A 21,402-nucleotide genomic window follows, 5' to 3' on the forward strand; every position below is an offset into this window, starting at 1 on the left:
GATCCATTTCACTGCTATTTCAGTGTTTCTATTTTTCCACATTCCCGTCAATATTTGTCATTATCCTTTTCCATTGTACTAGCCAATCTGATTGGAATGAGGTGGTACCTCATAGTTTTATTTTGAATTTCTCTATTCAATAATGGTTTACATTTTTTTTTCATGACTATACATAGCTTTTTGATTTCTTCTGAAAACTACCATATCATATCCTTTGAACATTTGTCAGCTGGGGAATGACTCATCTTTTTATAAATTTGACTCAGTTCTCTATATCATGAGTCCTGTATCAGAAACTTTTGTTTGTACAAAAGCTTTTTAATTTGATGTGATCAAAATTATCCATTTTGCATCCTATAGTGCTCTTTGTCCCTTTTTTGGTCATAAATTCTTCCCTTTTCCTAGATCTGACAGGTAAGCTATTCCATGTTCCCTCATTTGTTTATGGTATCACCTTTATATTCCCATTTTGAGCTGTTGAGATGTTGGTCTAAGCCTAGTTCTGTCAGACTGCTTTTCAGTTTTCCCAGCAGTTATGTCAGTGAGTTTTTTACCAAAATCTTGGGTCTTTGGGTTTATTAAACATTAGATTACTGTGGTCAGAGTCGGAGGTTAACTTGTTCCACTGATCCACCACTCTTTCTTAGCTGGTGCCAGATTGTCTTGATGATTACCACTTTGTAATACTGTTTGAGATCTGAGGCAGCTAGACCACCTTACTTCACTTTTTTTTTCATTGATTCTCTTGAAATTCTTGACCTTTTGTTCTACCAGATGAATCTTGTTATTTTTTCTAGTTCTATAAAATAACTTTTTGGTAGTTTGATTGGTATAGCACTGAATAAGTAAATTAATTTTGGAGAACTGTCATTTTTATTATATTGACGCAGCCTCCCCATGAACAATTAATATTTCTCCAGTTGTTTAGATCTATTTGTGTGAAAAGTGTTTTGTCATTGTGTTCATATATAGTTCCTGAGTTTTTCTTGGCAGGCTGACTCCCAAGTATTTTATATTATAGTTATTTTAGATGGAATTTCTCTTATAGAAATGCTGCTGGACTTTGTTGGTAATATATAGAAATGCTGATGATGTATGTGAGTTTATTTTGTATCCCGCTACTTTGCTGAAGTCGTTAATTTAACTAGTTTTTTAGTTGATTCTCTAGAATTCTTTACATATCATCTGCAGAGTGATAGTTTTGTTTCCTCATTACCTCTTCTCATTCCTGCAATTTCTTTTTTCTTCTTTTATTGCTTTATCTGGCACTTCTAGTATAGTGTTTTCCTGTCCACTTTTTAAATACAATTTTGACGGTACAGTTATCCCTTCCACATTATGGGGGTTATGGGGGTGGTGCCCCTGGAATCCTGAAAATCGGCATTAAGTTTAAATCTTTTAACTTTCCCTTCATGCCAGAGAAGAAGTCTGAATTTTTTCTTTTTCATTTATGGGATGTTTACAGTACCTTATTTTAAAATTTGGGCTAAATATTTGGCCACAGGCTTTGTGTTGTCTGCAGCTTCTGCAAAACTCCCTGCAAATTCCCATTTGATTTTTCATGCTGACCCATGGTGTATTGAAACTGTGATGGGGAAAGTCATGACTTGGAAGGCATAACTGTATCTGCCTTTTGGTTCTGACCCCAGAGTGGAGAAGCTGCAGATTGGGAGGAGGGAGAGGGAGGGTCTGTGTTAGCAACAGTCTTATTGACAGTAAGAAGTGGCTATTGGCAGCAGGAGCCAGAACGACTAACAACAGGTCATCAGAAAGTAGAAAGATAAGAAAGAAAATTCTAGCAGCTCCAGGAGCCCCCTGAGAGTGTTATTCTGCAATTGATCTTCGTATAGGTTACATTTTTATTCTATTTGATTTTATAAGGTGAGAGGTGTGATTTATTTGAGCAAGTTGTCCATCTAATATGGTTAAAATTAACTTTTAATAGTTTAGTGCTCAGCCTTTGCTTGTGTCAGCTCCCAGAACCATCCCCCCTTGTTCAGGGCTTCATCCTCTCTTTGCTGGCCTATGGGAGTAACTTCCTAATTGTTCTCCTTACCTTTGGCCTTTGCTCTCTTCAGTCTGTCTTTGGTTATCAGCTGCCAAATTGGGATCCTGAAAGTGTGAGCCTGAGAAAGGCCCTTTCTTGGGCAGAATGCTTCAGTGGCTTTTCCTCTCTGGCTCCAGGCCTCCCTTCCAGGTTCCACTGGTTCTGACCAAAAGAGCCTTGTTACTCTTCCAGTTGCTGTGTGATGTTCCACCTCCTCATCTGGCCCTTTGTGAAGGTTGCCTCCTGCCTAGAGCGCCCTCACTCCTTCACCCCGTATTTCCTTCCAGGCTCAGCTCCAGGGCCACCCTGACAGGAGGTCCTTGTGTAACTTTGTCTGGGTTTTGTATTTTTCTGTACATGGATTCTTCTCCAAAAGACTAGCCCCAAATGAAAGCTTTCTGAGAACGAGGGCTTTCTGTCCGGCCTCTCTGTACCTTTCGTCCAGCTCAGCGCCAGCACATAAGCTGTGAGGGCTTGCCCAGTGGAAGGATGGTAAGAGCAGAGGGTTGCATTTATATGATGCTTTAAGGTTTTCCCAGCACTTGATGAGTATCCCCTCCCTGCAGCAGCCCATTTCTCAGGCCATTAATGTCACCAAAGAGCTTGAGCATTTTTGGTAACCCTGTTAACCCTTTTCCCTTTATATGTAAAGATTATGGTTCTTTGAACCTCTGTCCTTTGCATGTTGTTCGCTGCTGCTCAGCCAGATTTCCTCCATGTCATAATAGTGCACCTTTGTCAAAGGTATGGATAGACATGTGAACAGGAAGAAGAAAGGCCTTGGGGCCACAGGAGATCTTGGGTTAGGTTACTTTGTCTTTCTCTTTATTTCTGACAAGACCTATGACTTCACCAGTGTGCACAACTTCCCACGAGGAAAGAAACTCCCCCCTCCAGCGATCTGGATCCTGTGCTAAAGAGGCAAAGTCCCCTGTGAGCCAGATGGGCAGAGGCAGGACTTTGGGCCCTCACTGAGGCTGGGTCTCTTTACTGCTTCACCCAGTGGTCTCTTTTGGGAGAGTTGTCTCAGCTGTTCTGTGTAGAAATTGTATTCCTGCTGTGTCCCTGACCAAGGTTTCCTTTACCTATAGTTTTGGCTTTTTTTAGGGTTTACTATGTCTACAATGTATGAAACAGGCGGTAACAAAGACACAGGGCTTTTGGCATTTGTTGTCTTTGACTACATTTGAAGGAGTAGCTTTCTAACTTGGGGGAAGAAATCCAGATCCTCTGAAATCTGAAGTTTCTTTCAGAGATCTCGTTGGTGCTTTTTGAGAAATGTTTGGTCTTTCCCATATGGACATGTCTCTCTGAAGGAGGGATCGTTTGACTTTTGTCTCAGTTCTCAGGGGCCTGGTATACAATATAGGTGCTTAGTGAGTGTTTCTTAAGTTAAATTAGCTCCTGTCATGTAAGCTCAGTTAGATTGTGATAGTGTATTTGGGTAGCTTGTATTCTTCTGGGCCTAGCTGTGCTTTTTGATTTCTGAAAGCTTGCCTTCCTTAGGCCAGCCCTGTGAAATGAGCCCAGACACTTCCTGCCCAGGCCCCACATTGGTCGCTTTGATATTAGCATGTTAAGTTACTAATAAAAACCAGGCTGTAATCCTCTTTTTTTTCACAAGGTGATGCTTCTTGTTTTTACAAACTCAATCATTTTTTATTTTCCCTGTCTATCCTAACCCCAGGCCCCAAAGGAAAAATGGCTATGCCAGAGCACCTGCCCTGGGGGGGGGGGTGAGGGAGGGTTGTCATCTCAGGACGCTTTTTAGTTTGGCTTCTTTTTAGGCCTCTTTTCTTTTTGTTATTTAGAAACTTTTATAAAGTATTAATATAATATAATTAATATAAAATTTTATTTATGAGCTTTTTATTTATAAATGATTATTCAATGAGTAGTTTTCTGAAGAGGCAGCATGCCTTGCTTGATATAAAACTGGTCTCTGAGTTAGGAAGAATTATGTTCAAGGCCAGATGAGCCCACATGCTGGCCCTGTGACCCCCTAGGCCCTGAAAGTGAGGACTCTTCACATTTTAGGAAGGTTGTAAAGAAGGGATGGGGCTGATCTGAAGTTGCCTTGTCTGGGCATTTCCTCTGCCAGAGGTATCAGACATACAGCTGCTGCCCAGACCAGGAGAAGGGGTAACTGAGCATTGGTTTTAAAAAAGTAAAATAAAACATAGAACATGAAAAAAATTTTAAAAAACTTAGTCCATGTGTGGCCCATGGGATCCTTATGTATCGGTCTGTGGGTACCTACATTGAAATCACAGAATTAGTGCCTACCCCTTTTTATGGGTGTGCGTGTGTGTTAGTATCTAAAAATACATGAAGGATTTTGTTCATGAACAAGTATATTTCAGAGGGAAATTCTTTGTTTTTGACATTTCAGTACCAGGTTGGACAACTTTACTCTGTGGCTGAAGCCAGTAAAAATGAAACAGGAGGTGGAGAAGGCATTGAAGTGTTAACGAATGAGCCTTATGAGAAGGATGGAGAGAAGGGGCAGTATACACACAAGATTTACCACTTAAAGAGGTAAGCATGGACTGAGTTCTCAGGAGCTCTCTGGAATACTGAGCCTTTTTAGCTGACTCCTTGGGCATGGGCAGACTTGTGGCTCTTCCTTCCATTGGAAGATTTCCTCCAATTTCAGCAGTGCAGGGCTGGCCCCTCCCTCTTGTTTCTCCTGCCTTGTCTTGCATGGTTTATCGGAGAATTCCAAATAGTAAGTGTGTGATCAGAACAGAAGGTGGCCAGGCATAGAGCAAGATTAAGGGCCCATGTGCTGCAGGAGCTTCTGGGCATATGACAAGACCTCAGAGAAGGTCTCTGGTGCACTGGGCTGTGGGTATTAGCCAGGCAGTAGAGCTCGTGCATGTGAAACTTTGAAGGGGCTGTGAGACTTGACATCTCTCCAGATTTTGGGGTCCCAGGCCTGTTTATTAGGCCTTTTTTTTCCCTAAGAAGAATTGCCCATCAGGACCTACCAAAGGATAGAAGGCTTATAGTCATGGACGTTGCCTGCTGGGCAGTACTTCCAGCCTCTCTTGTTTGTTAGTGAGAGAAGCCATGGATGGCTATGGCTGGGCTGGGCCCAGGGCCACATTTCCTGACTCTCAGGCCTATTCACTTTCCACTGTATAACTTGTCTTCATACATAGTAGACATTCCTTAAAAAAAAAAGAAAAAAGATATATATGTTAGCCTGTGTGGTGCTAAAAGTAATTGTGGCTGTTTATGGTAGGAGTACAATTGAAGTAGAACAGATCTTGAGAAAAATCTTTTTCTCCTGTAATGGATATTGCTACTTGTTTGGGGGAAAGTTTCTTTTTAAAGAATATAAATCAGAAGTTATAATAAAATTAATGAGTATACAAATTAAGATCTGTCCTGGTTATACACATGTCACAGGTAATTAACGAATAATTTGGGTCTCTGTGTATTTGTGTTAGTCATGAAAAACATAAATTTACTTTTATTTGTTAATATTTTGTGAATCATTTACTGAACAGCCTCATGTAATGTTCATGAATTGAGTTCTACCCATTATGTTACTGGTGATCTTGATATATGGCATGTCACTTGGGCCTGTTCTTTGGTTAACAAATTGCAAAAACAATGTTTTGAATGTGACTAGTAGCTAAATGATTCTAATAAAAAGGAAAAAAATCAGCATGATTTTCTAGAAGGCAAAAAAAATCCTGATAATAAGTCATTTTCTTTGGCATTGAGAGTGATGGAATCTGGGGCGGCTAGGTGGCTTAGTGAATAGAGCACCGGCCCTGGAGTCAGGAGGACCTGAGTTCAAATCTGGCCATAGACACTTAACTCTTACTAGCTGTGTGATCTTGGGTAAGTCACTTAACCCCAGTTGTACTACCTTCCCCCCTCCAAAAAGCAAAAAAAAAAAAAAAAAGAATGCTGGAATCAAGGGGTACTCTAACTAGCTCATGGCTCCCTGGCGTCCTCTGGAATCCATGATTCTCTTCTTCTTCTTCTTCTTTTTTAAAGCAATCAGGGTTAAGTAACTTGCTCGAGGTTACACGGCCAGGTGTTTCTGGGTGGGTGGTAAGTGTCTGAGCCCAGATTCGATCCCAGGTCATCCTGACTCTGGGGCCGGTGCTCTTACTCGCTGAGCCACCTGGCCGCCCCCATGATTTTCTTCCTGACCCTCTTGTTTTATCTAGTACTCCAGAGAGGGCTCATCTAATCAGAGGTTCATTGGTATCAATAATGTCTTTATCAAATGCAATTTAACATTTTCTCTTTTTTTTTTGGCCTAGTTATGTTCTTTATGCTTGTTTCTTCTTACTTTGTTTTTCACATCTCCTTTAATGAGCCAGATTATGCAGTTAGCCACTGAACTTGTAAACTAGCCCCTTTTTCATCATCTCTGTGAACTTTTCTTGAACACCCTACAGTTTTTCTCCTTTCAAGATACTTTGGATAGAGTAAAACAGTGAAAATGCTTTTCTGGTTTATATAATGAAAGACCCACATGGATGGGGCATGTAGTCTAGTCCAAGGATTACCTCTGCCTTTTCCCCATTTTTCCTTCTTTCCCCTGCTTCTTTCCTGGGCTTCTGACAGGTACAGCCATAACAGGATAGAAACAGGAAAAGGCATTGATGCTTATAGGACTTGATTCTTCTCCTAGTTAACAGGTCAGATTAAAAGGTTCAGTTGTTGGTTGAAATGAAGATTCTCTAGATGCCCAGCTAAAGGACATTCTTCTCAGGGAATGATTGTTCAGAGTAAATATGGGCATTTACTTGTAGTTTTGATGGCAGATCTCATCAACTCCCCCTAAGTGAGATTACAGTCAGGCTACTCTTGCTTGTTAAGTAATGACATGGGAGATGGCAGGTAGTGATTATTGCAGTGGTTTTTCAACTCTGGATCCTAAGACCTGTACATGGACTGCTGAACATCAAATCTTATGCTTTCCCACAACTTCAGACTTTAGAGTAAAGTGGCCTTTCTTTGCAATTTAAGGTTCTGATGATCCCCCTGCTCTTATAACCAGAATGAAATGATGGCTGGTTGCTACAGTCTTGATTACCTTGGTTGGCCTGGATGGGGGGCGGGGCGGTGTTCGATCGAGAGTCTAGCAGATTCCCTTATTTTACAGAGGAAGAGACCGAGATTCAAGTGACCCCCTGGACAAGGGCAGAGACTGTGTAAGGGCTGCTTTCAGCCCATCACTCTTTCCCCCTTCACACAGAGGAATTTTAGAAACCTTCACCTTGAAATAAGCACATCCATGCCCATAATGAGTACCTGCCAATTGGCTCTATTTGTGGGCTGGGAAGAGCCTTTTGGGATGGGTTAGGGGATGTGGGCTTGAGTAGGACAGGAGAAGATTTCCCTGCACTTTATCTGAAGGTTTAAGTTGGTCACTGTCATTATTTAGTGGCCCCAGAACATGAAAAATCCTTCTTCCCTCCTGCTCCCTTTGGGTTGTTGAGTTTGACATGCAGAAATGAAGAGTTAAAATTAAACTGTTTCAGAGATGCAGGAGCAGCAGTGGGCCCTCTAGTTGGGCATCTATGAAGGCCATGGGGTAGAGCTTGAGCTGGAAGGAACCTTCGAATATCACATTCAGTGCGTTGTTCTTCTGTCTCTAGGGCCCCAGCAGAGGGCCTGGCACACAGTAGGCACTCAAGAAAAGCTTGTTGATTGAGTAATTGTTTAGAAGCCACAGGAGTTCAACTTCCTCATTTTATTGATGGAAACACTGAGAGGTGAAAAGGTGCAGTGATTTACCTAGGGTTGAAAAGCAACGAAGTTTGTGAGGTGAAGCTTGAGCCCAACTCTTCCAGATTCCACACCCTCCCCATTATGCAGCTGTCTCTCACCCAAACATGGCCCCTCCAGGGAATGGATCTGTGACCTTGGCATTGTCAGTGACATTCCCTGACTAGTGGAGCTAACCAACCCTAAAAATGAACATCCTCTACTTTATGGAGAAATTTGAAGTTGATTTAATTTGCTCCAATTTTTTCCTCTTGCTGTGTACTTGAAATTGCTTGGGAAAAACACTGACATTTGGCCTTGAGATAAATAAGAAGCCAGAGGTAGCAAGGCTATCTCAAAAGATTTTGCCTTGATGCAATAAATTTGATGTTGGGAGAAAATGTTTGGGAAGGAATTGTCCTTTGTCATTAAGATGAATTTTGTTGTTAAGTTGTAAATATCTGACTTTTCCTGACCCTATTTTTATGGGGATTTTCTTGCTAAGATACCAGAGTGGTTCGACATTTCCTTCTCCAGGATTCCCATTTTACAGTTGAGGAAACTGAGGCAAACAGGTTAAGTGACTTGCCCAGGTCACATGGTAGTAAGTATCTGAGGTTGGCTTTGAACTGAGATCATCCTTATTCCAACCCCAGCCTCCTCTACACTGAGCCACCTAGCTGCCCTGGATGAACATTCAGTCATGCTGATTGACCATGTTCTTTCTGGTGTCTCTTGACTGCCATCTGCTTTGCTTTGTTTGGGACAGCAGCCTTTCATAGATTTGTAAAATGATGTGGTAATTTTTAGACAGGAACCTGAAAATTCCATATGATTATCTTAGGAGTCCGCCTAATAATGATTATGCAGATTGGCATGTTGTAAATTTTTTCTTGGGTTGACCCCCTGAAAAATTGGACTGTGCTATTTATTGTATTTTGTGGGTGAAAAAAACTGTCATCTGTGGATTTAAGCTAACTTCTGATGACTTCTCCCCCTGTGTTTTGAGGAGCTCTGGTTTTCATTTTTGGCCTAGAATGTTTAAGTTGGAAGGCAGTGTGGTGTGGCCTGCAGTCCCTGGCCTGCCCCTCCGACCTGTGTGGCTTAGGCCAGTCTCTTTGCCTCTGAGCCTCATTTTCCTGGGATGGGCCCTCCTTGCAGCCCCTCATTGCTGATCCGTGAATCTTCCCACATTTCCTGGGGTCTTTTCTTGTGGTTGTTCAGTGCTGTCTTCTCTGACATTAGTAATTACCCCAGCCTCCATTCCCTGAAGTCTTTTATCCCTTCTCTGACCCTCCCATGAACTTGGAAGGGATAGAAATCCTGGCAGCGTTTAGCCTTTGTCGGTTTTGTCCATTTAAGGAAAGCCTGATTGAAAGACACTGGTAAACATGTTTGTCTTTGTGGTTTCATTTTTTAATTCTGCCATGTGTAGTGTGGGCCAAGCTTGAGCCATTGCCTTCTTTTGCTTGGAAGATAAAGGCCCCTTAAACTAGCTTTGATTATGCTAACAGGCCATGGGCTAAAGAGGAGGAATAAAGGCAGGAGTCCCCCAAGGATTTCTGCTTCCTGCCATCACTGGGCTCCTCTGATGTGCATCCACCATGCTCAGCTTGGCTAGAGATAGAGCCCATGGCCCACACTGTAGCACTCAGTGCCTTGCTTCGGTGAGCTGGGCTGGACCTGATGTCCCTTCCCCACTCCTCTCTCTTCTCAGCTAGAGCTTTCTGCGTTTACCTTTCTGGCTCCCTCACCACCAGCGAAGGTGCCCCTTAATCCAAAGAGAAAGACTCATTGATGCCTCAGCTGTTCCCAAGTTTTATCATCTCAACGGCCTTGTTACAGATCCTCTTGACCAATCTTGTTCATGTCTCTCCCTAAGACAAAGAGAGAAATGTTGTTAGCTACAGCCACTGGCCCAGGACGAAGCCGTTTTCTCTCATCTTTTTCCCCCTTTTCTCTTACTGTTCTTCCTTTCTGTATTTCTAAGGTTATTCTTTATCTTCACCTGCTTTAATGTAGGCTCTGGATGTTTTTAGGACACCTCTGAGGTTGGGGTAGATGGAAGAGAGTCAAGACAGAAGCTTCCAATGACAGTGTCATTCTGGCTGGTGGTCTAGATGTCAGCATGGCTGCTTCTCTCCCTATTCATGTGCAGCTGTGATTCTCTCTTCCTCCCTGCCCCACAGTGCCTCTCTTGGGCCCTCATTGCCCCTAACCCTGGCTGTATTTTCAGTATTTGAATGTCCCAGGTGGTGATTAAGTGACCTTTTGACCCTAGAAGGACCCAAGAATGATCTAGACACTTATTTTAGTGATATCTGCACTTTTATCATTTCATATGTTGTCTGAATTCTTAAAACTATCTCAGAAGCACTTTTGTTCACTTTCATAAACTTGGAGAAATACTTATATTCCAACTTTGTTACTCTGAGATGCCTCTCCATTAAGAAGTGGTGATTGGAGCAAGGGATGGAGTTAATACAATTAATTTTACCAGTTGAGTCGCCTTCCTTGGCCCTTGAGTGAAGATGAGATCAAGCTTTGGCTGGTTGGCCTTAAAACCAGAAGTGCTTCTGTTTAGATGAACTCTTCCTGTTCATTGTGCTTTTAATGATAATGTCATTTATTTTCATATTTGCTTTCCTATTTTTTATATGATTGCTTTAGTATTAAAAAGAGGTCCTATAACACCTAGTTGTATACATTATTATGATTATTTTTGATTAAAGATTCTAATGAGCAGTCAATGGAGTGTCTAAAATTGTGTTCATTATTTTATTCTTCACAGTAAAGTTCCTGGGTTTGTCAGGATGATTGCTCCTGAGGGCTCTTTGGTATTTCATGAGAAAGCCTGGAATGCATATCCCTACTGTAGAACAAGTAAGCACGGACCCTGTCAGCTGCTTCTTCTCCCTGTTTTCTGTGACCCTGGTGAATAGCTTTACTCCCAGCAGCCAGAAGCCACTCTTCAGATGGCTCCTGTTCACTCCGTCCCACTGATTGACCCATGAGCCACAGTGAGATCAGCCTGCTGGGGACACCTTAGGCTTTAAAGCAGTGGTTCTCAAACCCCTTTTAAAAATTCTTGGGGACCTCCCCTCAGACTTTTGTTTATGTTGGGCTAGACCTTTCGACGCTTAGCATTACTACCATGTTAGAAATGTCAATGTCTCTGTTACGATGAAAATAGACGGTATCTCACCAGAGCCCTTGGAAAGGGCCTCGGGGACTTTGAGAACTGCTGTTCTAAAGCCATGGAATGTTGGGCACTCAAGGTGATGGAAGCTGCTCCTTGTAGGTTCACTGTTATTGCTAAGAATTAACTGAGCTGCCTGAAGGATCAGATGCCAGGTACAGGGCTTTGTTCATATCCTAATGCAGCTGTAGAGACTGACAATGCCAAGGGGGAGCTAAAAACCAGACCCCCTGCAGAAACAAGACTAGAGACAGTGGGGCGTTTTATTCTCTCATTTCTTGTTACTTTGGTCAGGTAAAGTAACATGCTGGGGAAATGTCAGATTTTCACACCCATATGTTTTGGAACAACTCCTTTAAATAAGACTTGCGTTTTCTTTTTTTTTTTTTTCTTCCAAATGAAAATATTTTATTTTTTCCAAGTACATGTAAAAACAATTTTTAACATTTGTTTTTTAAACTTTTGAGTTCTAAATTCTTTTCCTCCCTCCTTCCCTTCTCCCCTTCTTGAGAAGGCAAGCAACTTGATATAGATTATACATGTGCAGTTCTGCAGAACGTATTTCCATTATTAGCCACGTTGCAAAGGAAAACACAGACCAAGAAAAAAAAAGTTTAAAAAGTCTGCTTTGCTCTGTATTCAGACAGTATCACTTCTGTCTCTGAAGGCAGAGCGCACTTTTCATCATGAGTCCTTTGGAATTGTTTGGGATTATTGTTTTGCTGAGAGTAGATAGCTAAGTCATTCCCAGCCAATATTCATACAATATTGCTATTACTGTGTATGCTGTTCTGGCTCTGCGCACTTCACTGTGCATTAGCTCATATAAGGACTTAGGTTTTCAGGTTAATCCTTTTGCAGTTATCTTTATGAATTGAATTTTTATTTGCTTATGTGTTTGCACATTTCAAAAATTAAACTATTTTAGAGTACTGAATTTCAGTACTTGTATAGGAAGCAGTGTCCTGCAGACGTCAGCTAATAAATGTTCTGTAGGTGCAGCTAGGAAGATGTTTGTGATATTGAATCATTAGGTTGGGTTGTTTTTTTATTCAGATTAATACATTCTGAAATTTCTCCCCTTTCCTTGCCCGCCGATCCATTGTGCCTCAGTTGTGACGGTGAGTAAACAGTTTATTCTGTGTTATGTTCCTTTGATTTCTAAAGCTTAATCCCTGTGCCGTTGCTGTCCACCCATTGCTGTCCTCTGCTTGTTACTGCCTACAGCTGCATGGCTTCTCCTGCTGCATGGCTATCCTACCCTACCCTCACCTTCTGGTGGTGCTGGGCTTTTCCCAACCATGCCTTCAGCCCCCTCTCTCGTCCCTGGCCCTGGATGTGCTGCCCTTGCATGTGCCTCAGGAAAAATGGGGACTGAAGGGCTGGAAAGCAGCTCCCGCTGTGTGGTGTAGGAAGCTGGCCATCCAAAAGGAAGTCCTTCTTGCTTACTTGGGGCTGGGCACTAATGAGACAAGTTTGCAGGCTCGGGGCAGAGGCTTGGGTCTGTCCAGAGGCTGTCCCTGCCTATGCTCAGGAAGGCTTAGGTTGACAGAATTTTTTGAAATGAAACAAAACAAGATGGAAACACCAATAAAGTGGTGAAATCAATGAATGTCCTTTTGATGTATTTTTCACAGAACGAATATATGAAAGACGACTTCTTCATAAAAATTGAAACCTGGCACAAACCAGACTTGGGAACAATAGAAAATGTAAGTCTCAGCTGTTTTCTTCGGTCAAGCAGTAATGCCACCCCAGGGATTATTTACTATGGCAGGGGGCGGGGTGGGGGAGTGGGAATCGGTGAGTGATCTGGGAGGCTGGATGGCCTGGGCTTTGGTTCTGCCTCTCTTCTCTGTCCTGGCAAAGCATGTCCTTTCTGAACCTTGTTTTTCTCACCTGTCAGATGGAACTCCTACTACCTCTAGGCCCTGCCTTGGAATCGGGTCTTTGTGTGGCCAGGGTGAGAGAAGTTTACAGTGTGCTTTGTGGTTAGCAGAGGTGGCAAACCCCTGATGTGACTAGCATGAAGTGCCCTTAGTGGGGCTCGGTTCGCTTTCAGCAATGGGTAGACTTGGGGATTGGACCTGAGGTATAGACCATTGCTGCTCATCAGAGTCCCTCACACGTCCACTGCACTGAAAGCTTTCCAAGTGTGTTCCTTAGGACAGCCCAGTACCAAGTCCAGCACTCATTCCACCAGGTCTCTCATGATTAGGGGTAACATCCAGCCCTAAATTTCATCTTGTCTAAGAACCAAGGATGCAAGTGAGCAGCAAGCAGTATTTACCTCCATCTTCCCCTTTGTTCTGTCTCTGAGGAGGCACTAATATTTGGTCATGTGGCCAAAGGGCCTAATGGGAGAGGAGGCGGCAGAGGTCCCAGGACAGGCTTCTTCCCTCCATCACCCAGTCCCCAGACTGTACCAGCTGCTGTCATAGGAAAGGCGGCCCTCCTTATCCTCTGAGCTGATCATGGCAAACCCAAAGAAAATCATTTAGTCATAAAAGAAGTTTAGTAATGGACTTTTTGTTAGAGATTGATAAGAGTTTCTGAGAGAACTCTGTGTTTGTGATCAGCAGATGCAGATGTACCGTTTATGCAGATGGCCATGGATGAGTGACCGTGGTTGGATGATGTAATGGGATTACTAGGTAGAGGTGGGGCTCCTTCTGCTCCCTGGCGAAAAGCTTCTGCCTCACCTTTTAATGAAAGCACCCTGCTGACATAGGGCATTCTGAGTCTGCTGCCATAGGCCTTTTCTTGGGGACCCCATTCTGTAGTAGAACTTTTTAGTAGAGTCTCATTAAATGGGCTGGGGAGGGTGGAACAAAAGCATTGGACTGAAGGTATGGGAAACTTAGGGCCTAGAAGGGCTGTCATGTGAGATGTATGTCCCTTGTCTCAGATTAGACCAGGTGACTCAGGTCTCCTGCCAGCTTGAGAAGTTTAGGATTTATTTTGAAAAGCATCTTTACTAACTGACTTTAAATGAAGCCTCTGGTTTCATTGAAGCGTAGATTTAAAGCTGGAAGGGACCTCAAAACTCACTTAACCCATCTTCTATGGGGACAGAAAGTAAGAGTTAAGTGACTTGTCCAAGGGCTTGTAAGTGATTATAGTAGCAGTGATTTGATCCAGGTGGCCTGACTCCCAAACCCACCAGTAACCCCTGTCCCTGCTGTCTCCAAACTTATCTTCTGTTAGTTTCTTTTTGTTCCTTTGTGCCGGCTTCTTTGTGGATGCTTTCACAGGAGTGTTGAGATTCACCTGAATGTAAATTCACGATGGTTCAGGTTCCTATCTTGTACCAAAATGGCAGCACATTAAAAGGAGCAGTTTCCCAATGGCCTGTGGAGGATGTTACCAATGGCAGGGCATTCTCAGAACTGAAAATCCCAAGAAGCTGTGTTATTTATAAACCTCCCTCCCCCTCCCCATTTCATTGGGAGAAGGAACTCCCTAGTTTCTGCAGCTTGGTACCTGTTCTGCAGTTTTTGGTGCTGTTATTATCATTATTAAGAATTAATAGCTAGCATTTATGTAGAAATTTAAGTTCAAAAAGCTTTCTAGAAATGTTACTTAGCCACCCAGTTTAAGTGACTTGCACATCCTCCTGTAACCACAGCCAGTGTGTGGAAGAGGTGAGATTTGAATGGGGCCTCCTGGCCCCGGTACAGAGCCCCTCTCTACCCTTCACTTCTGTTTAGCCTGGAGTTGAGAAGTTATATTTGGCTCCAGTTGGTTCCCTCGAACTGGACTGTGGACTTAAATTTCTCTGTTGCAGATTTCTGCAGTATAAAAGAAATTTTGCTGATTAAATTAGTGTGAATGGTACTTGTTTTTGAAGTTTGCCTTTTAAAAAATTTGTATTGGTATTTTTGTTTTTATAAAATTCATTTTTAAATATGTCCTCTTCCCCATCCATTATAACAGTACTTTGTTTTTTTCCTTTAAAGCGGGTCAGCAAAGCTAGTACCGTGACCATGTCTTAGAGTCTGTGTGTTACTGCCCTGGGCGGTGCCCTACCCCCCTGAAGGGCAGGACGCTCGTTTTCTGTGAAGTATATTTAAATAGTTTTCTTTCTCTGCTTTAAAGGTTAGTCAGAGCCACTGGTTTTAAGATTATATTTTGTACATCCTTGAAATTCTGTAAAGGATCACTAAGAGTCACTTTGAAGTATGTGTCTTGGTGGTGACCTGATTTCATTTCTGTGGCCTTCGCCATTTTGGGATGTAAAGACAGAATGAAGGAGGGCTTCCCGGGCTGCAAGTTTCAAAACCAGCAGCTTAATGAGTGAAATGATAATTTGGGATTTTCATTGCCCATGAAATGGAGAATGGAGAAAAAGAGAACTTGGTGCTTGAGATCATTTTGCTTCGTATGGATCATCGTGGGTCTTACTCCTTTCTTCTTCTGCAGGTACATAATTTAGATCCTAACACATGGAAGACGGTTGAAATTGTCCATATCGATATTGCAGATCGAAGTCAAGTAGAACCTGCGGTAAGTAATGGGGGGAGGGGCGTATTTTTAATGACCACCTTACTGCAGCTAGGTAATGTTACCTAAGGGTCTTTGGCATCTGGTATGTGGGGCCCCCCCGCCCCACTTGGGCCTAGATTCACAGCCAGAAAGTGCATGTGTGCACCCGTGTTTGCCCAGGTTCACTTCCTCCAACTCCTGGTAGGGCCTCAATGGAATCTCACTTTTTTTTTTTTGGAGGGCAATTGGGGTTAAGTGATTTGCCCAAGGTCATACGGCTAGTTTTTGTGTTAAGTGTCAGAGGCCGGATTTGAACTCAGGTCCTCCTGACTCCAGGGCCAGTGCTCTATTCACTGCGCCACCTAGCCACCCCAGAATCTCCTTTTTAAAAGTGCAGTATTCTAAAAATCTGAACATAAAAACTGATTAGGGAAGGAGCAGTTATTTGCCTTACAGAAGGATTTGCTTCAATTTCCCTTTTTTATTTATTTGTTTTGCTAGGCAGTTGTGGTTAAGTGATTTGCCCAGAGTCACATAGCTGGTAAGTTTCAGGGGTCTGAGGTCAGATTCGAACTGACTTCTGACTCCAGGACTGGTGCCTCTATCCACTGTACCACATAGCTGCCCCTGCTTCAGAGTTTCTTAACGCCTTTAAAGTGGGATTAAAGCATCAAGAATTAATTGACCCAGAACTTTTACTCATCTATTCTTTAAGCATAGAATATCCTAGTGGAGACATCCTCAGATCGCCCTTCCTTCTCTGGATCCTCCTTTCATGTAGGAAGTTGTACCTTTTGTGGGCCCAATGCTTTTAGTGTGTTAGAAAATATTACATGACTTTTCAGCTAGATTTGTTTTCAGGTGACCTTTGTTTTTGCTTTTAACCTAACCTTGTGGATCTAATGCATCTGAAGTCACTTAAACTGGATTTAAGTTTTCAGCGGAATACCTGAACTTTTTAAATAACAAAACGCTCTTTTCTTGCTAATTCAGAGCCCTGAAGCCTGGGAATCAGATGGGATCTTTTTGTTGTTCCCTCCCTGCTGCCACCCCAAGCAAACCTAAGCCAAGTGTAGGCCTCCAGGCCTTCTCTTCTATTTCTATTTTTGGGCTTGTCTTATTCCATGATCTTGAGCTAAACAGAAACTGACTCAAGAAAATGAAGTTGCGATTTTTACTGCTGGAATCTGGTAAACATGTCAGGCAGGAATCCCCAGCCCTCTGGTGAGTAGGGTGAGGGTAAGGACAGAGCAGTGCCAAGGTTAGTGTGTGGGCCCTGAGCCAGCCAGGAGCCCCCATGCTGAGGTACCTCGCGGACAGGACAGGTGCTCCGAGAACAGCCACCGGCTCTGACGAGGACAGCTAGATCTGGTGGCCAGCACAGGACCCCTGTCTAGGAACTGTAGGTTAAAGAGGGACCTGATCATTTCTTGATGTTACCAACTAAGAGGATTTGGCAGGAATCCCAGCAAAGCATCCAGTGTTTATTAAACCCCTGCAAGGTATTCTCTTAACAGTGTTTGGGGAAGTACAGACACTCACAAGGTGTGGCCTGTGCCCATTCTGTATGTGAAAAAGATAGTGCTATGCACAGTACCTCAGAGACGGATGATACTGTCAGGGTGGCTAGACTCGCCACCCATGGATTGCTGCCCTTGTTTGTCTCTGTCAGCGCTTCTGGGAGGAGTTCGTTGGCCTGTGGTGATGGGGCTGTCTCACTTTATCTAGACTGGTCTCTACGTGGTACATGTGTAATCAGTCACCAAGCCTTCCCATCATGCTAGGACCTGCGAGAGTAGGGCCTGCTTCACTTTCGAGATCTTGGAGAATGAACTCTAGGTCACCTCTATGCCTCAGCGAGGTATCACGGGGAGACTTTAGAGGATGTCAATGCTTAGGTCTCAGATAAGTGACCTAGGGTGTGTTGTAGGACTCCCAGGTGGAGCCAGTGGGATATTGGGCTAGGAACACAGCGGGCGTCTTAGGTTTCCGCTGGAATGAAGGGGTTCAGGCAGAGCAGTCAGCTTGGGTCAGCCTCAGATGCAAGAGGCTTTGCCCAGCCTGTTGGGTGATGGAGGGCAGAACAGTGTTCATTTTAGGCAGATTGAACTGGTTCTGGTGTGTATTGGTGTAGATTAGAGCAGTCATGTCCAATTCAAATGGAGAGGACCCCTTGCAGACCTCGTACTAACTTAGAGGCCCACAAATCAATATTGTCTAGGTTGTAGCATATTTTTATTTATTTTTTTAGACATTTCTCAGTTGCATTTTAAACTGGTTTGGAATGCCTGGGGGGCAGTTTCTGGGGAGCAGCCGTGAATTCGATGCCTTGAGGTTAGAATGGTGGGGCAGAAGGAGTTCCAGAGCTGTTGTAGCAGACCAGGATACTCTTTAAGAAGGGCCTGAACTAAGGCGTGTTCAGAGAGGGAGTGCCTCAGAGATAGTATTTTCTGTTAGGCTGTTTGCCTTAACTGGTTTACTTCTAACTGGTTAATCTTCACCTCTGGGTTGGATTTTTACTTTTAGTGCCACGTTTGTGTTTTACTCCTAAATAATGACTTGGATTTGCTACTCTTGGGCCCTGTGTGTCTGGTAGAGAAAAGAGATGTTTAAGAAGCTGAAGAAGTTGCAGGAGGCAAAGGAAGGGGGCCAGGCCAGAGGCCACGCCTGCCTCAGTGCCTCCCTTCCTGAGGGAGGGCTAGATGGGTGTGATTGCTGAAGTGCAGTGGGCATTCTGGAACCTGCTTTTGTGCCCCGAATGAGGTTGATGTTGAGATGTTTGTGTTGTCTTGATTTATGTTGGAAATGAAGTACTTCAATTCTAGTCCTGAGAATGCTTTTATGATAAGGCCAAAGAATAGCATGAGATGGTTTGGGGGGCTGAAGAGTGTTGGAGATTGTTCAGTCCAGCCTTGCCGCCCCTTGTTTTACCACCTTTTGTTTGTTGTGGTGATCTATCAAGTCTGACTCTCTGTGGCCTCATTTGGGGTTTTCTTGGCAAAGATGCTGGAGTAGTTTGCCATTTTACAGATGAGGAAACTGAGACAAACAGGGTTAAGTGACTTGCCCGGGGTCACTGTAAGGTTCTGAGGTTGAATTTGGATGAAGATCCTTCTTATTCCAAGCCCAGCCTTCTGTCCCCTGAGCTACTCAACTGCCCTTTTCATAGGTGAGGAAACTTCAGGTCAGCATTGGGGCCGTCCAAGGCCGGGTGCTAGGTTTGGGGGGTACAGAGACCGAAAGGGTGCAGCCCCAGACCTTGTGGAGCTTGTTTGATCTTTGTGGTGGATGCACCCGGTGCTCGACCTGTAAGTATAAGGTAAGGAGGTGGGATGGGGGGTGAGTGACAGCTCGGAGAAGATAGCTTATTTCCTTCCATTCAAAAAACTGTAGTCCAGTAGCCTAGTGCTATTTATTAAGTGTATCAGGGAGTCAGTCTGAGTAGAAAGTTCAAATAAGACGTGCATAAAGTGCTTCGCAAACATTGAAGTATTTTAAGAAATGAGCTATAAATGGCAGTATTCTTTTAAGATTTTAAAGAAGCTAGTACTTAAAAGTAGTTTGACTCATTTAACTCCACCTTGTGGTTATTTTTTGCAATTGCAGATGAATTTAATGAAAGAAAAAGAGCCAAGGTTTTATTTCAAGTCTCAAGTGTTTTGTTCACCGCTCTGAACTTAGAACTTAGTTGTCCTGCTGGTGCCCAAGAAAAGGAAACCAGCCCTGCTGGGTGTCTAACTGTCTTTGTTATGGCGGTGGGATTGGACATTCCGGGTATCTTGATCACCTTCCCTTGGCCCATAGCCCAGCTTAATCCCTCCTCTCGTCATCAGGTCCTTGCAGAGGGGTTTTGTTTTTTTTCAACTGCATTTCTGTATAGGGTAAAAATGTTGACACTGTCAGGATCTTGTGATCTTGGGAACTTTGGGGATTTTTCACCTTTAGATCTGCAGTAGCATTTGGAAACTTGGGAGCTCTTGGCAGCCATAGCCTCAAAATGCTTAATATTGTGCCCGGCACATAGTAGACACCTAGTAAATGTTTTTTGATTGATCAATTGACTGAAAATATCCTCAGGCTAGTCCTTTGACTTAACCTTAATTTTCCTCAACTATAAAGTGGGATAATAATTACATACTTGTACTGTTAATTCATGGGGTTGTAAGAACCAGATGAGAGGATGTGTGTGCATCATACTTGGTAAAGTGCTGAAACTTGTCAAGGGGACTTGGAAACACCTGCTGGAGGAATTGGGGAGTTTAGGTTTCAGTCTAGGGGCTGATCTCTCATTAGCAGCATCTTTTAGGTGGAGGAGGCAGGCAGGGCCCATCCCCTTCTGGAGGCAGCTTGTGGTCAGTCTGGGTTGGTTGGACATTGAGTGTCCAAAGGGAAGCAGTGTGAGTGTGGGCAGCAGATCCTGAAGGCTGTGAGATGGAAAGCAGAACTGTGCTTGGGTCATGTGGATGGCCCGACTTCTTAGGCACTTGAGGGGGGCTGGCTGCTTCAGTGTTCAGAAATGGCCTGTGGAGGACTGACTGCTGCTGCTTCTCTTCTTTCTCTTGTTCATTGATGGCTTGCTGAGAGGTCAGAAGGCATCGCTGCTTACTGAGACCAAGGGAGGGACCCAGGGCTTCTTCGTCCATTGCTTCTCTCTGTTTCTCTTGTCCACTTTCACTCTGCCCTGATCTGACTTGTCGTGCAGAGCCTTGTTCCTTTAGCAGGCAGCGCCACCCTGCATTCGAGACTTTGGATGGTGTCAGGAACGTGATCTGAGGAGCTCCAGCTAGGCCAAGAAGGAAGGAGCAGTGTGCCATGCTGCCAATGTAGCCCAGCCCCGAGGCTGTGGAGGGCAATGGCCTACATGCCATGTGTCCTATGTATTTAGGCTGTTTTATTTCCACAGACTTTAGGGTCATTTGCAAATGACCAAATAGTTTTATGTCAAATTCAGGAGTATTTGGGCTTTGTGGTTAGACAGAAATATAATTTGATTCAAGGCTGACAGCCTTCCATGCCAGAATGTGAAGACTTTTAAGATTTCCATTTCAAAAGTTGTAATTGATATGTAACCAAAATAGACAGTTGGGAATTCTTTAGAGGTTCTGATGAAATGCACATGCCTAACCTCCAACTCGTTTCCAGAACGTACACACATGATTCTCTTGCCATATCATTCTGCTTTTTTAAAGGGATAAATTCAAAGCTGGCCTTTTTAATCATCCCCAGCACTTTGTCTAAGGAGCTTTCCATGCTCTGTATACAAAAGTCACTTCCCAGGAGAGGGAGAGTCTTTAAAGCGTGGGCAGAAGTGCACACCCGCTTTGCATCAGAGGACCTGCCGTTTGGGGAACTGATTTGGAAGAAAATGAGAACAGAAAAAAAAGCAAAGAAATTAAACCCAGATTTTTGGTATGTGTGTACAATGAGAAGAAAGCATCTATGGGTTTGCTGCAGTACATCATTCATGGCTGTTTTGGGATTGCCAGTTTTTATTGTTAGTGTTTAATTCAGGAGATGAAAGCCTTACAAAAAGATATGACGTAACTTGGTGCAATTAGGTAACTGCATAATAATGATAGCTAACATTTGTAAATTGCCTACTGTGTGCCAGGCACCCTGCTGAGGACTTTGCACGTATATTTCACTGGACCCTCACAACAGCCCTGGGACGTAGGTCTTGTTATTAACTCCATTTTCCAGCTGAAGAAACTGAGGCAGGCAGAAGTTATTAATGACTTGCCTAAAGAGACCCAATTAACAAGGTAACTAAGGCTTTTCTGATGCTCATCCTGATACAGGGATGGGGACTTGCCCAGGGTCATTTAAGGGGGAATTCTAAATAGCCTGCACTTGAGTTTGCATTCTATCAGGAAGTGATGTGTCCACAGGTGAGTGTTTGCAGATGATAGACAAAGTATTGTTGGTGGGGAGG

At 43.4% G+C, this 21,402-nt stretch overlaps 1 protein-coding gene across 1 annotated transcript in view; it reads left to right on the forward strand.

The window, feature by feature from the left end:
* The window catches only part of PITPNB (phosphatidylinositol transfer protein beta), an 81,527-nt gene that overhangs the window by 18,625 nt on the left and 41,500 nt on the right, over window positions 1–21,402 (forward strand). The window contains exons 3-7 of the mRNA XM_069081379.1: window positions 4,440–4,585; window positions 10,578–10,669; window positions 12,099–12,106; window positions 12,623–12,697; window positions 15,408–15,491. Of these exons, the coding sequence (XP_068937480.1) occupies window positions 4,440–4,585; window positions 10,578–10,669; window positions 12,099–12,106; window positions 12,623–12,697; window positions 15,408–15,491 (405 nt within the window). The remainder of the gene's footprint in view (window positions 1–4,439; window positions 4,586–10,577; window positions 10,670–12,098; window positions 12,107–12,622; window positions 12,698–15,407; window positions 15,492–21,402) is intronic.

This window comes from Petaurus breviceps, unplaced genomic scaffold (assembly GCF_028583685.1).
Source record: "Petaurus breviceps papuanus isolate PSGF00001 unplaced genomic scaffold, PetGlider_PUasm1.0 99, whole genome shotgun sequence".
NCBI lineage: Eukaryota > Metazoa > Chordata > Mammalia > Diprotodontia > Petauridae > Petaurus > Petaurus breviceps.